This window comes from Balaenoptera borealis, assembly GCF_965194805.1.
Source record: "Balaenoptera borealis genome assembly, chromosome: 14".
NCBI lineage: Eukaryota > Metazoa > Chordata > Mammalia > Artiodactyla > Balaenopteridae > Balaenoptera > Balaenoptera borealis.
Genome location: NC_138875.1, coordinates 85468431 through 85484043, shown reverse-complemented (window position 1 = coordinate 85484043; position 15613 = coordinate 85468431). Strand labels below are relative to the sequence as shown.

At 45.1% G+C, this 15613-nt stretch overlaps 1 protein-coding gene across 1 annotated transcript in view; it reads right to left on the bottom strand.

The window, feature by feature from the left end:
• Positions 1-15613, bottom strand: part of DNAH10 (dynein axonemal heavy chain 10) — a 148341-nt gene that overhangs the window by 131277 nt on the left and 1451 nt on the right. Inside the window, exons 2-7 of the mRNA XM_082353905.1 lie at positions 14963-15039; positions 13186-13368; positions 9316-9416; positions 8093-8201; positions 4078-4193; positions 244-460 (exon numbers count right to left, since the gene is read on the bottom strand). Coding sequence (XP_082210031.1) covers positions 244-460; positions 4078-4193; positions 8093-8201; positions 9316-9416; positions 13186-13368; positions 14963-15039 — 803 coding nt within the window. The remainder of the gene's footprint in view (positions 1-243; positions 461-4077; positions 4194-8092; positions 8202-9315; positions 9417-13185; positions 13369-14962; positions 15040-15613) is intronic.

The window sequence follows — 15613 nt, the reverse complement described above, 5'->3', positions numbered from 1 at the left end:
CAAGCTCCTTATTCTGCCATAGTTCTTTGGGCACCAGATTATAAGATCCTTGAGGACAAGGATTCATCATTCTTCATTCCTCTTTGTGTTTCTTACAATGTCCAGCTTGGTGTCTTTCATATCACGAGCAGGTAAACAAGAGCGATCATAAATTAAAACAAAAAAAAAACCTCCTGAACTCTTAAATTCTTCTTAAAGTAAACGCATCCTGCTTAACTAAGGAGGAGAAAAATAAAGCCTTACCTTCAAGTTGCTGCATTGTTCTTTGAATATTACTTGCAAATTTCTGGATGTTCATTAAAAATTCATCCCGTATTAATTGAATGCTGTGATATTCTATTGCTTCCCCGGGCATGCTAGGTAGGTCTATGTTGTACTCAAAAGAGTCCAAGACTTCTCCAGATGTGAATCCCAGGCTCGCATCCTTGTGCTGACTGAAGGACAAGGCTGGCAAGAAAACCTGAAAAGCCAAGATTAAGAATCAAATCATTTGTACCATTTTTTTAGATTCCACATATAAGCGATATCATATGGTATTTGTCTTTCTCTGTCTGACTTACTTCACTCAGTACGACAATTCCTCGGTCCATCCATGTTGCTGCAAATGGCATTATTTCGTTCTTTTTTATGGCTGAGTACAAATGAACTTATTTACAAAACAGAAATAGAGTCACCGATGTAGAAAACAAACTTATGGTTACCAGGGGAGAAAGCAGAGGGAGGAGGGATAAATTGGGAGATTGGGATTGACATATACACACTACTCTATATAAAATAGATAATAAGGACCTACTGTATAGCACAGGGAACTCTTCTCAATACTCTGTAATGACCTATATGAGAAAAGAATCTAAAAGAGTGGATACATGTATATGTATAACTGACTCACTTTGCTGTACAGCAGACTAATGCAACATTGTAAATCAACTATACTCTAATAAAAATTTTTAAAAAAAGAAGCAAATCACACGTCATGTTCAATAATTCATGCACTCAAGTTGCCTCTGGCTTTGAATACGCTATAATAGAAAGTAACAATACAGTGACATGGTGAACTACTCCAGCCCAGAGCACAGATCTAAAGAAAGAGAAATTATATTTGACTGAGAATGGCCCAAGGGTAAGGAGTTTGAACCAAGCCTGAGGTGACTACTCAGAAGATAATACTGTATTTCTTTAGCTGCCGCCAGCCACAGGGCAGCTGAGTTAGAAACTACGGCACAGGGAAGCGAGAACTGTGTGTTAACCCATCAGCTGAGCTCCAAGTTTGTGTGAAGGTTAAAATAAAGAAGATACTGAGCACACGGTCTTTGGGAAACCAAGTTGACGGAAGCATGAATTTATGATATCACTTGAATACAATTACATAACTTACCCCCACATAGAAAGTGATGTACAAATGCCCACAGGTTGGTTGGCTTCTTTGTTTGTTTGGTGGGTTGGTTGATTGGGTTGGGTTTTGATTTTTAGTTTTGTCCGTTTTTCTTAAAATTTGATACATCTTTTAAGACTCTTTTAATCTACATGTACTTCCAATTTATTGAAGAACCCAGAATGTTTTGAGTTTCCCAGCCTGGATTTTGCTGACTGCACTCTCATGGTGGAACTCTACAAGCTCCTCTTGTCTTTTCCTGCAAATTGGCAGCTGGGTCCAGAGACTGGCTCAGAATCCCTTTGCCAAGACTATTGGTGTTTCTTCTATCAGGAGACAAATAATGTTTGGTTTTTCTCTCTTTTGGGGGGGGGTGTTTTTTTGGTTTTGGGGGGTTTTTTGGCCACCCAATGAGGCATGCAGGATCTTAGTTCCCCAACCAGGGATCGAACCTGTGCCCCCTGCAGTGGAAGTGCAGAGTCCTAACCACTGGACCACCAAGGAAGTCCTCTCTCTTTTTTTCTTTTTTTTTGATTTTAGCATCCATTGATGTTCAATACCTAGATCCTTCAACACACTGAGAGCTGCACTACTGAAATAGTCTCATTCTAAACTTTCTTTTTTTAATAGCTGAAATGCTTTTATAAAGAGACACTTATCTATTTGATTATCCAGTTCATATAGACAAGGCAGAATAAATGGTTAGAGCCTTCCCTTTACTTGCCCAATTTTCAAAAATAATAAATTGGCCCCCTATCATCCTGCCCCCTAGTTTCCCTCTCATCTCATTCTCCTCCTTCTATATTCTCTCCCTTGGCTTGACACCATGTCAGTGGCTCCCGTTTTGTAAAGGATCTCTCTGGTTGGCATGTGGAGAATATAGTGTAGGGGCAAAAGTAGAAGCTGGGAAATCTATCAGAAGCCAACTGCAATAGTCCCAGCAAAAGACAACATTGAGGTCTTCCTGGCCACCCCATCCAAAATTTCAAAAGCCCTACTTTTACCACCTGCCAACATTTCCTAACCCCCTTCCCAGGTTCATCTTTCTCCTGAACTCCTGTCACTATCTAACATACTGTATATTTTCTCATTGATCTTGTTTAACGTAAATCTTCCTGACTAGGATGTAAGGTCTGTGAGGCACAGACCTTGACTATGTTGATTACTGCTATAGAATACAGTAAATGCTCAATAAATATTTCTGGAAGAACCCCTTGAGTTCTCCCCTGAGCTCCAGACTTACACATCCTGCTTCACACCTCAACTTGGATGTCTAGGAGGCATCTCAAGCTTAACATGTGCAAAATAGAGTTCTGGGTTTTTTCTCCAGATCCCTCCACCCCACCCCCCCATCTCAGTAATGACTCCAAAATCTCCCTGCTTGTTCAAACCCAAATCCTAGGAATCATTCTGGATGCTCTTTCCTAAACCTCCATATCCAAGTCATCAGCGAGTCCTGTTGGCTCCATGTCCAACACATTCTTGATGCTGTCTGCTTCCCGCTCCCTCCCCTGACTGAACTCCGGAGCCTAAACAACCATCATCCACCACTTGGACGTTTCCATGGCCTGCTATTAGGTCTACTGGTCCCATACGCTCTTGCCCCTGCATATGTTGTTCACACAACAGCCAGAAGAAAAATGCAAACCAGATCATTTTATTCCCATGCTTCAAACCTACCTTCCTTTCCAAACTTCCCTCACTACTCTCCAGCTGCACTGGTCATCCTTCTGTGTCTGGAGCAAGCTAAGTCTGCTCCTGCCTCAGGACCTTTGCATGTGCTGTTTTCTCTGCCCAGGATGCTCTTCCTGCAGATCCTCACATGTCTGATGCCTTCACCTCATTCCCCCCTCAATTCAATGCCACTTCCTCAGAGGGGTCTTTCCTGACCACCTCAGTCCCACCCTATTACATATCCCTAATAACTTATCATTAGTGAATAAGGTTGCTTATGGGCTATTTTATTGGTTGTCTATAAAGAAAGCTCCGATGTCACCTCCCCAGCAAGGTCGTCCCTTACCACCACGCCCTGCACACACACACACACACACACACACACACACACACATGCATGCACACACGCATGAACAGGTCATTTCTATCACATTACTAGGGTTTATTTTCCTAATGCCACCTGTCACTACCTGATATTTTCCAGTTTATGTGTTGGTGTTTGGTGTCTTTCCCCCAGTATAAGCTCCCATAGCACAGGGCTGTCATCTGGACTGCTCACTGCTCCCCTGTCCCCAGGGCCCATGACAGCACCTGGAATCTAAGAGCTGCTGACCACCTCTTCGTGGAATCAGTGAATTAGATGGCCTTACTCTTTTTTTTTTTTTTTTTTAAATATCACTTTTTTTTTTTTTTTAATATTTATTTATTTATTTTTGGCTGTGTTGGGTCTTCGTTTCTGTGCAAGGGCTTTCTCTAGTTGTGGCAAGCGGGGGCCACTCTTCATCGCGGTGCACGGGCCTCTTCACTATCGCGGCCTCTCTTGTTGCGGAGCACAGGCTCCAGATGCGCAGGCTCAGTAGTTGTGGCTCACGGGCCCAGCTGCTCTGCGGCATGTGGGATCTTCCCAGACCAGGGCTCGAACCCGTGTCCCCCGCATTGGCAGGCAGATTCTCAACCACTGCGCCACCAGGGAAGCCCAGATGGCCTTACTCTTAAACAGTACTGAGATTCTTTTTTCCGTCTGTACTTACCTGACATATAATATCCTTCAGGAGACCAAGCACATGTGAATTTATAATTCCATACTCCAGTGTTTTGGGCATAATTTCCAGAGCTTCCTTCATGTCTGTCGCCTCAGAGATGGTCTCTAAACAGGAACAGATTTGGGGAATGAAATGAGGAGGGAAGTGGACACAGCTAACATTTCCCAGTGTACGGGAACCAGCTGCTCCTCCGCAAGTAACTACAAAGGAACGTTCCAGGCACAGGTCAGGATATGCGCTCACTGAGAAACAAATACACGCTGAGGGTCATGCTGTGGTTCAGAGGTTCACACAAGCAGCACCCAAGAGCCACACACATGAGCTGATCTAGTTGGATTGTCTACAGCTGAACAAGGATAGAAACACTGTGGATTTTCTAGAAACGTTTCTTGGGCTCCTTGCTTGCTCTGTCTCCCCACTCCCAGCCATGCCTCCCCAATTCATCACCAAAGTACCTTTCAAGTCATGGGCTTTTTGGGGGGGCGGGTTGTTGTTTTTTCTTTATTTTTTGGCCACACCGCACAGCTAGCAGGATCTTAGTTCCCCAACCAGGGATCAAACCCGGGCCCCGGCAGTGAGAGCGCTGAGTCCAAACCACTGAACCACCAGGGAATTCCCAAGTCGTGGGGTTTTAAAAGACATGTTTGGGAACAGTCCACCTCTCGGCCAGGTTTTCTTTGATGTGCACTCACTCCCTCCCCGTCTCCCCACCACCCCCCTGATCAAAAAATCAGTCAGCACCAATCAGCTCGGTAGACACTTTAAAGGTCCCTTGGACCCTTCTCTCAATCTAACTGGGAAACACAGCAAACATATCAACTGCAATTATTTCACAGGCTTCAGTCTACATGCCTTTCCCTGCATCTGTGTAGACGCGCACTATTCTTTGCCTAATAGGTTTCTTTCTATCAGATGCTTCTTTACTGAAATAAATTTACTTAAAGGGAAACTATGTAAAAACTAAGTATGAAAAAAAAAAGAAAGCTTGACATCAGTGAAAGATAACTGTAAAAAAAAATATGATGAGAGTAAACAGTAATAAAGCCGGGGTAAATGCCGTTCCGCCCTGCCCAAAGCTGATTATTGTTGTTACAGTAAGTCCCCTACATACGAACCTTCAGGTGGAGAACTTTCAAAGGTGCGAACGTGCATCTGGTTCCAGCAAGGAACCAGACCCTGCGCCATCAACGTCAGGCGTGAGTGCAATTGCAGCTTGCCCTCCATCTCCCACTGCTGACGATCCTTCAGCTCTACCATCTCCCACCTCCTCTCCTTCCTCCAGTCAGTAACTCTACTTGCCTGTTCACTCGATGCCAGCCCCTGGATGCCAGCTGTTGTACTGTACTACTGTACTTTTGAAGGGACTGTACTGTAAGATTAAAACTGCTTTCCTTATTTTTTGTGTTTGTTTATGTATTATTTGTGTGAAAAGTATTATAAACCTAATACAGTGCAGTACTATATAGCCAATTGTGTTAGTTGGGTACCTAGGCTAACTTTGTTGGACTTAACAAACCAACCGGACTTACAAACGCACTCTCAGAACGGAACTCATTCGTATGTAGGGGACTTACTGTATTGGGTTGTGATTACTGTTAAAAGGGAAGCATTGGGCTTCCCTGGTGGCGCAGTGGTTAAGAATCCGCCTGCCAATGGAGGAGACACGGATTCGATCCCTGGTCCGGGAAGATCCCACATGCCGCGGAGCAACTAAGCCCCTGTGCCACAACTACTGAACTCCGTGCGCCTAGAGCCCGTGCTCCGCAACAAGAGAAGCCACTGCAATGAGAAGCCCGCGCACCGCAACGAAGAGTAGCCCCCGCTCGCCGCAACTAGAGAAAGCCCACACGCAGCAACGATGACCCAGTGCAGCCAAAAATAAATAAATAAATAAAGTTTAAAAAGGGAAGCACTGAGCTGAGGTTGGCCCCTCCCCGGACAAGAACTGTGACGGGAGTCGCTGTTTAATGCTGAGCCTCTATCTGTCATCTTTCTTCTTATTCCCACTCACTTGGGAAGAACGAATTACAGGAGCTCAGAGCTTAGCGGTGAGGTCGGGATCCAAAGGGCCATCAAAGTTCAAAAAAGGAAAAGAAAAGCAACAGAATGTTTGTTCTAGAATTTAGGGTATGCTATGCACAGGTTGGGAGGTAGAGGCAACGGCAGAAGAAATGGGGGAAGCGCAGGCAGAGAGAGCGGAGAGTCAGCCTGGATGGAATACGGCAAGAGGAAGAGCAAGGGGTCAGAAGAGACCAGAGAACAATCACTTGGGCAGTGCAGTGGGAATGCACAGCGGGAACATCCAGCCAAGAAGTTACCCTGCAGGATGAACTTGGCTTCTGAGTGGCACCTCCGTCTAAAAAAAAAAAAAAAAATCACACAGCCGGGACTTCCCCGGAGGTCCAGTGGTTAAGACTGCACTTGCAATGCAGGGGGTGCACATTCGATCCCTGGTCGGGGAGTTAAGATCCCACCTGCCACGAGGCACGGCCAAAACATTTAAAAAAATGAAATAAAACAAAATCACACAGTAACATGGAGAAAGCCCACCAAAACTCGTCTTATAACTCAGGGTGACGTCATTTTGAATCTCCCTCTAATTGTTATAAATAGAACTAAGATGATATCAATGCGGTCAATTCTCATTACTTGCAGTAGTTATGTTCTATGAAGTCACCACGAACACAGAATTAGTGGATGCTGAGCCATTGTTCCTACAGGAAATACGGGTCTAGGTTCCTGTGAACCTCTGGTCACAACATTTTCATCAACCATCAATGTAAGCAGACCTCGGAGATACTGTGGTTTCGATTCCAGATCACAATAAAGCGCATATCGCAATAAAGCGAGTCACACGGATTTTTTTGGTTTCCCAGTGCAAAAGTATGTTTACACTATGCTGTAGTCTATTAACTGTGCAATAGCATTATGTCTAAAAAAAACAATGTATATACCTTAATTTAAAAATACTTTATTGCTGGAAATTCCCTGGAGGTCCAGTGGTGAGGGCTCCTCGCTTCCACTGCAGGGGGCACAGGTTTGATCCCTGGTCGGGGAACTACGATGCCACATGCCGTGTGGCACGGCCAAAAAATGAAAAGAAAAAACTTTATTGCTAAAAAATGCGAACCATCGTCTGAGCCTTCAGTGCATCCTAGGAGTAACTTCAAAGATCACTGATCACAGATCACTATCACGAATATAATAAATAATGAAAAAGTTTGAAATATTGAGAGAATCACCAAAATGTGACACAGAGACATAAAGTGAGCAAATACTGTTGGAAAAATGGCCCTGATAGACTTGCTCCACACAGGGCTGCCACCAACCTTCAGTTTGTAAAAAATAAAAATGCAGTATCTGCAAAGCGCAATAAAACGAGGTCTGCCTGTATATAACCTTCTTTATGTGTGATTCCGTTTAAAGACACCTATTTAACACTACTGTTGATTCACTAACATTGAACTCATGGCCAACAGCACCATTACTTACGTCTGAACGAAGCTTAGGTAACACACGAGTTTTCTCTGCCAGGCACATCACAGCCTTCCTGTTCTCTGAGCGCTAGCCAGCGCTTCAGGACCTTCCTTGGGGACATTTTAAACAGCGAAATCACCCAAAAACCCCACAAAAATTAGAAAACTGTGGTACTAAACAGAACACGATAAAGACACTTGTTTATAGCATTCAATGAAATAAGAAGGCAGTGCACGGCCTTGCCCAACCTCAGCTGGGTCCATGAGTGTTGGGTGACTCAAATTTTCCCCACTCTGTATATGTCCTTAAATGACCATGAAAGCATCGAAATACTGATTGGGAGTTTAAAATTTTTGAGTGAGTCGTTGAATTTGCAAATATGGAATCCGTGAATAATGAGGATTGACAGTACTGATAAAAAAGCTATCTTCTCAAGGACATGTAAAAATTAAAAATGAGTCTCAGACATATACACACGCACGTGCATGCACACCCACACTCACACACGCTCATGCTGGAAAGGTACCTTTTGTATTTCTGAGAAAATATACCACATTCTGGTTCAGAAACTCCTCAGGAACAGGAGTACGAAGCACATGGAGATATGTCTTTTCCACGATTTGCTTAACAGTTTTCTGAAACACGGGGAACAAAAAAGTCACGTGGAGATACAACCGTGCATCCAAATCACCTAATATTCACGTACACTTGAGCTCTCCACTCCATGCACTGCTGAACTCATTTCCCAGCAGACCACACACATGAGCTGAAATTCACCCAGACGCTGAACTCTAAGCCTGACTCTTTCACCAACTGGCCACTGCAGCTACACTTGAATAAAGTGACCTGGGAAATGCCCAGATCGAGCTTTTCTGGGCCACAAATTGCAACAAACCTGTTCTGAATTCGGGTATTTTGTGGGGAAGCATATTCACAGAGCAGCTGAACCTAATTTCAGTTAGCACAGCTCAGGCCAAATGTGTTGACATCCTAACTTTAGGCTCCCTCCCTGGGATTTGTGCAGTAAATGGTAACTCAGCAGGCCTGGGTTGTCCAAACCCTGCACATTCCAAAGGTTCTCAAGACTAGCCCGGAACCAGCTGCTGGGTGATGACCTCTAAGCTTTTGGAACATCCTGGCTGATCTGAGCAGCTCTGTATACCTGGGGCCTTGGGTCGTGCTGCAGAGTTTACACTAACAACATGATTTATGCTGAATGCCCTGGGGCCCTGGGGCCCTGGGTCACCCCGCATCAGTTTGGCCTCTGGGGCGCCCGGGGGGCACTGCAGACTAACTGTGGGCACTTCACACCTACGTGATTGACCCCCAGTAAAAACCCTGGACACCAAGGCTTGGGTGAGCCCCCCTGATTGGCACAATGTCCTACGTGTTGTCACACATGGCTCCTGCGAGAATGAATGCTGTCCTTGAAGCCCCACTTGGAAAGGACAACTTGTGTCTAATTCTCCTGGACTCTGCCCTGTGTGCCTTGTTCTCTGTTTATACTAATTTGCATCCTTTCACTGAAATAAACTATAACCATGAGTATAAAAGCTTTCCTGGGTCCTGTGAGTCATTGTGGCAAATCATTCAATCCGAGGGTGATCTCGGGGACCCCCAGACACAGGATTCTATCATCTCCACTCCAATACAATACGTTCCTTGTATGAGCTGTGTCGGTTACCCAGACTCATCCGAGGGCGTGAAATTCCCATTACCCCACCCAAGAGGAGAAAGAGCCATGCGTACTTTGACATGGGGGTTCTCTACCCTTTCTTGGTCCATTTCTTCACCCTCTAGGCCAGTGGAAGGCTGAGGTATGGAATACGTTCTCAGCTGCAAATTCTTAGCTGCAAAACATGATTCAATGCATGAGATGAAATACTTGGAAAATGAGTTTTCCTACCATCAAGACCAGACCTGCATCTTGGACAACAGCATATTTCATTCAATCGGCACATAATCAAAAAGCTGAACGTACATTTTTTACAAACGAATCCTACTGAAGCCTTGACTTACATTATAATTAGGAGAGTTGTGCTGCAGTTTTGATGGGTCCTCAGTCGGAAATTTAAAATGTGCGTGCATGCATGTGTGCGTGTGTGTGCATGTTCCAGCTACAGGGTCCAATGAGTGACTTCTCTGAGATTTTTACTTAAAAGGGGGGGGGGTTATCCTTAGGATGAGACTTATAGTTAACATGTTAGCATCTACTCCTTCTTCACTATAAAACTTGAAACTGATGGGGGACGGAAAGAAAAGTAATCTAAATAAAATGAACGTATGTATGCCTTGCAAGTCTACGGTTATCGACGTGGACCTGGAAACCTCACAGTTGCCAGTCACAGCCCTGAGAGCTTCTGACGAAGCCTGCAGAGAAGGGAGAGCTTTCCCGAACTGTTTGGCTCTTCCTTCGAAAGGCACTGGACAAAGTCAGTGCGACTTTGGAATCAAATCAACGTGTGGGGTCGGAATCCTCTCTGCAATGGGTTTTCTCATCCATAAACTGGGACAATAACATCTACTGGGTCAGACTTGGGAGGATTCGATTATAGGTTGGCGGAGTGTCGGGCACGCTGGCTGGCAGAGGAAACAGTCTACGGCCGGGAGAAGCAGCATTATTACAGCAAGAGCAACAGCCTGGACTCAAAAACACACTGATGAGTGTACTCAATGCCACCGAGCTGTATGCTTAGAAATGGTTAAAATGGCATTTCATGTTACATATGTTCTACCACGATAAAAAGAAAAGAGAAAAGAAAAAAATACACTTGGAAGGAACGTTAATTTGCTGTGTCAGAGAAGAGTTTCCTGACCCTTTTCTCAAGCAGCCTCCTCTCTCCCAAGTCTTTCCTGATCACGGATTTATTGGTGCTGAAGCAGGAAGCCATCAGTAAACGTGGCTGTGGCCCTCATGACCACCGTCTGCCTTATCAAAATCCAACCTAGACAAGTCTCAGTAAGAATGGATGGTCTGTACTTCTAAACATGTAGTCCTCCCTCTCCCCTCCCCCAATCTTTACTAGGGAGGGGATTATGTTGTGGTTAAAAATAAATTCTTCTGAAAAAACTAAGATGACTATAGGAAACACTGCACATCGCCCCAATCCTTTTTCCCCTCTGGTTTTCAAATACTCAGGATCTTGGTAAAGTGCAGCGTCTAACCCACAGCTTCTGCTGCTGTAAGTGAAGGTGAGTTTCGGGAGGAAGGGGGCTGTTTAGCTCCGCTGGCGACGTGATGGTCCGGAGCAGGGTTTCCATCTCAGCACTTCCGGCACTTGGGGCTGGATCGTTCCGTGTCGTAAGGGCCAGACCTGAGCGTCGTAGGACGTTTGGCAGCACCCCTGGCCTCAACCCATGAGATGCCAGGAGCCCCTGCCCTCTAGTTGTGACAACCAAAAATGTCTCCAGACATCACCAAATGCCCCTGGGGGCCAAAATCACCCCTGGTTGAGAACGCAGCCCAGAGAACAGGGTCAACGCATGTAGCCACGGCTGCTATTATCACTACAGGAAAGTAACTCAAAGCCTGCAGGGGACCGAGCGTCACGGCCCAGCCGGGAGTGTCACAGCAACCTCTCTAATGTAGACATTTCAATTCCTTAGCAGCAAAAGCCTCGACTCGGGCCTCAGATTCGCCCAAAGAAATGGCATCTGTAGCTGGCACAGTGGAAGCCTTCTCTACACAGCCCACGCCGTGCGCTGTTGGCTGAGCTGTCGGAGACACTACCGCGCTAAGCCTGGGTGTTTTTATGTTATGTGCTGTTCTGCGGGGAAGGGTGCTCCCCCCGCCCCGAATTCGTGCCCACCCAGAACCTCAGAAAGTGACCGTATTTGGAAGCGGTGTCTTTGCAGATATAATTAGTCAAGATGAGGTCTGATAAAATAAACGTTCACATATTGAGACACAGAGAAGTCGTTCTGGCTTCTACGTGAGTTCACTTGGATTTGATGCTAACTTAAATAGCTTGTATGTGGCCTATCAAACAGAGGTTGTACATCTGCTTTCATTATTAAAGAAAAGGGCACACTGACCAGAAGTAAACAATGTCCATGTTGAAAATAAAGATTATAGAGTTACAGATGTAGAAAATAAACATATGGTTACCGGGGGTGGGTAAGGGAGGGAGGGATAAATTGGGAGATTGGGACTGACACATACACACTACTATATATAAAACAGATAACGCATAAGGACCTACTGTATAGCACAGGGAACTCTACTCAATACTCTGTAATGGCCTATAGGGGAAAAGAATCTAAAAAAGAGTGGATATATGTGTTTGTATAACAGATTCACTTTGCTGCACAGCAGAAACTAACACAACATTGTAAATCAATTATACCCCAATAAAAAATTTTTTTAATAAATAAAAAATAAAGATTAAATGCCTCCCTTCCTGGGACGCCAGCGCTGGTCCTCCTTTGATAATACGACTCCCTTCCCAGGTGCCAAGGCCTTGCTGTATGTGCTGTATATGTACATGCTGGTCTGTTGTTTTGTTTGTTTGTTTGTTTGTTTTTTGAAACCTTGAAGAAATGTATCCCCGACTTGTTTAATGTTCTTTGTTCTGACTAGATATAAAACTCTGCTGAAAACCCTGCTTCCCCAGAGCAGCTTCTCAGAGTAACCTGGGAAGCTGGCCCCAGGCTATAGTCCTCAGTTTGGCTCGAATAAAAATCTTTTCTATTCTTATTATTGATTGTTTATTATTTTCGTCAACAGGTCATAGTGGAGAGGGTGGTCCCTGAATCCAATGACTGGTGTTGCTATGAGAGAAAGGAGGTGATTCACACACACACACACGCACACACACACACACACACACACACGTATACACACAAACACACATACACACAAATACACACAATCACACACATACACGCACACACACGCATACACACATACACACACATACACACAATCACACATACACGCACGCACACATACACACATACACGCATACACACATGCACACATACGCTATATATTAAAACACATACACATACACACACATACATATATACACACATGTATACATACAAACACACAAATACACACATTCACACGTATACACACAAACACACAAATACACACATTCACAAATACACACATTCACACACATACACACACGTGTGTGCACACATACACATACATACACACATACACACATGCACGCATACGCGCACACACATACACACACATATACACATACACACACACAGGGCAGACAGCCATGTGACAACAGAGGCATAGATTGGAGGGATGTGTCTACAAGCCAAGGAACATCAAGGAAGCCTACAGCCACCAGAAGCTGGGGGAGGCCAGGAAGGATCCTCCCCCAGGGCCTGCCCACACCTTGATTTTGAACTTGTAGCCTCTGCACTGTCTCCTTCAAGGCAGTGCTGTTGTTCTAAGCCACCCAGTCTGTGGTCCTTGGTTATGGCAGCCCCAGGTAGTTAAAAATGAACCTATGCACACCCAGCACTTTCTCCTTGTACTTCTTACCAAGTCGCAGCTTCACAAAAGTAAAAAGCAGAAACTGATTCTCGTCTGGGCACGTGGACCCCTCCCTCCGGACGCATGCCCCCCAGTGCCGCTCACCCCCAATTCCAGACCTGATGCTCTATCCGCCGACTGGGTCTCTTCTTCCTCTTCTTCCTCCTCAGACGGGCCAGGAATCTCGGCGTCTTTATAGCCACATAAAGCAAAAGAAAAAAAGAAACATAACTGTTCTACTGCTCTCCTTGGCACTGAGGGTTGGTCCGTGGCCCCGGGAGAGTCGTGCCTATTACGGTCAGCTGGAGGAAGTCATCGAGAAGACAGGACCTCTGCCCAACCCGCGAGCTGACCCCGGGCAATCAGAGGCCCCTTGCCCCTGCCCTGTCCTGGGGATGCCCACCCTGCCCACCATGCCCACCGTGAGCGCCGTCTCAAGAATGCACCTGGAGAGATCAGGTGTGGCTGAGACCGCCAGACAGTGTGGGTGCCTGAACCCCGGGAAGGCCTCTCTATAAACTCTTAGATGCCGGCGGGCGGGCAGTGATCTCGGCCAGCCACGCCCAAGACCGTCACCTACTGATCCGGAGTGGCTGCCTCTTTCTCTGGTCTCTCCTTGCCCTCCGTGTATGGGGGTGGTTTGCGAACCAACACACAGTCCCACAGAAACATCCCAGTTACTGGAAACAGCCTTAAGGGACATGAAAGAAAGATTTGTGCAAATTCTCCAGGGAGATGAAGGACACAGGATGATCACACAAGCACCCCAAAGAAATATAAATGACCATCATCCATAAAAAAAGAGGCTCAACTCCACTAATTATGATACAAATGTACATGAGAACGAGGAAGTGCATCCACCTTTCATCTATGGGGTTGGCAAAATTTTTAATGATAATACCCAATGTTGGCAAGGATGTTGGCAAATGGACACCTCATCACCGTTGCCAGGTGTGGACTGGGAGGGCCATTCTAGAGAGCAGTTTGGCAGGACCCATCCAAGCTGTAAATGCACGCACCCGCCTAACCCACGGTTCCACTTTTAGAAATCTCTCCCACGAAATACCGAAAGCGTACAAAGGTAGACGCACGTTGTGACGTTGTGTGTAAAATAAAATACTGCGGAAAGATAAATGTCCATTCATTAGGGAATGGATAAATAAAATATGGTACATCTATAAAGTTACATAGATCTACAGGTACTGACATGAAAAATTCTGCAAGATATCTTTGAGGGAGGACCAGTCACAACATACTATATAAAGAGTGATCTTATTTATGATTTCAGGAACTCTATATATATCTACATATTATCATTGTATACATACCATTATCTGGAAAGATATAAATGATGACAGATAGATAGATAGATAGACAGATAGATTGATCTGAGAAAAGATCTGGAGGGATATACACCAAACTACCACTAGTGGTTACTTATAGAAATGGGAGCAGGGTTGAGGGAAGAGTGAAGGATTATTTTTTCACTTTTTATTTTCTGTGTTTCTAAATTCTATGTTATGTGAATTTTTAAGAGAACATCTTCCAGTAATACTTACTGGAAGTAAGTATTAATTACTTAACACCGTGTAATTTTTAAATTACTGTGTAATTTTGCAATTTCTAAAAATTACTGTGTAAAAATGTAAGCAAGTTATTAAGTGATATGGACAGGATGATTCCATTTTGTTATTTCAAGAAACAACACATGCTTAGCTATTAGAACAGCATCTTGGACTAGCTGCTGCTGGTCTAGACACCCCTCTTTCCTCAAGACCACCCTGCCAGCATCTGTCTCCATTCAAATAATTTTTAACTAGGAGCAGAGAGGTCTTGACCAGAGGAGAGGCAGAAATAGAGAGAAAAGAGGGATGAAGGGACATGCACTGACCCCACTCCAGGTCCTCTGGACAAACCAGAGACCCCATAAAGGATCCAATAAAACTGTCCAAGGGTCTTTGCGAGTCTGCAGGCTTAATAAGCAGAGGGTGAGTGACAACTTGAAACCCGGAGTTGGGGAGGAGGTCCCGTCTCCCCACCTCTGTCCAGAACCCAACCCCCAACACTCAACACCATTCTAGTGCCCCCAGGAGCAGTAGCTTTGAGTTTCTGGGGCCGGCATCCTCAGCAGGGAATACACTGCCATTCTCAAGATGTGATGACAGTGAGAAGACCCAGAAAAGGAGGGGAAGAACGTTGGGGTGGGCTGAGGGGTGGGTTAGAGACAGACCAGAAACAGACATAGTGCTCGGAGGAGTTCCGAGGACACTTTGGAGGAATTAAGCAAGGGGACCCTCGGAAGTGAGACTAAAATCTCATTCCACACAGAACGGGGGCATCCTGCCAGGAGACACTGGGCTGAACATGTGGTAGTATACACAGCACAGAAAACAGCCACGAACTATTAACAGAAGCCCTCAGAGGTCACAAGAAGGCCAAGTCGCATTCATTTCTTAGGGTCTTGGTATATATATATTTTTAAGTATACAAAGTCAGGGTTACTGAAATATGGTACATGTAAAATAGTCAATCCTGTTAGTGCATCTT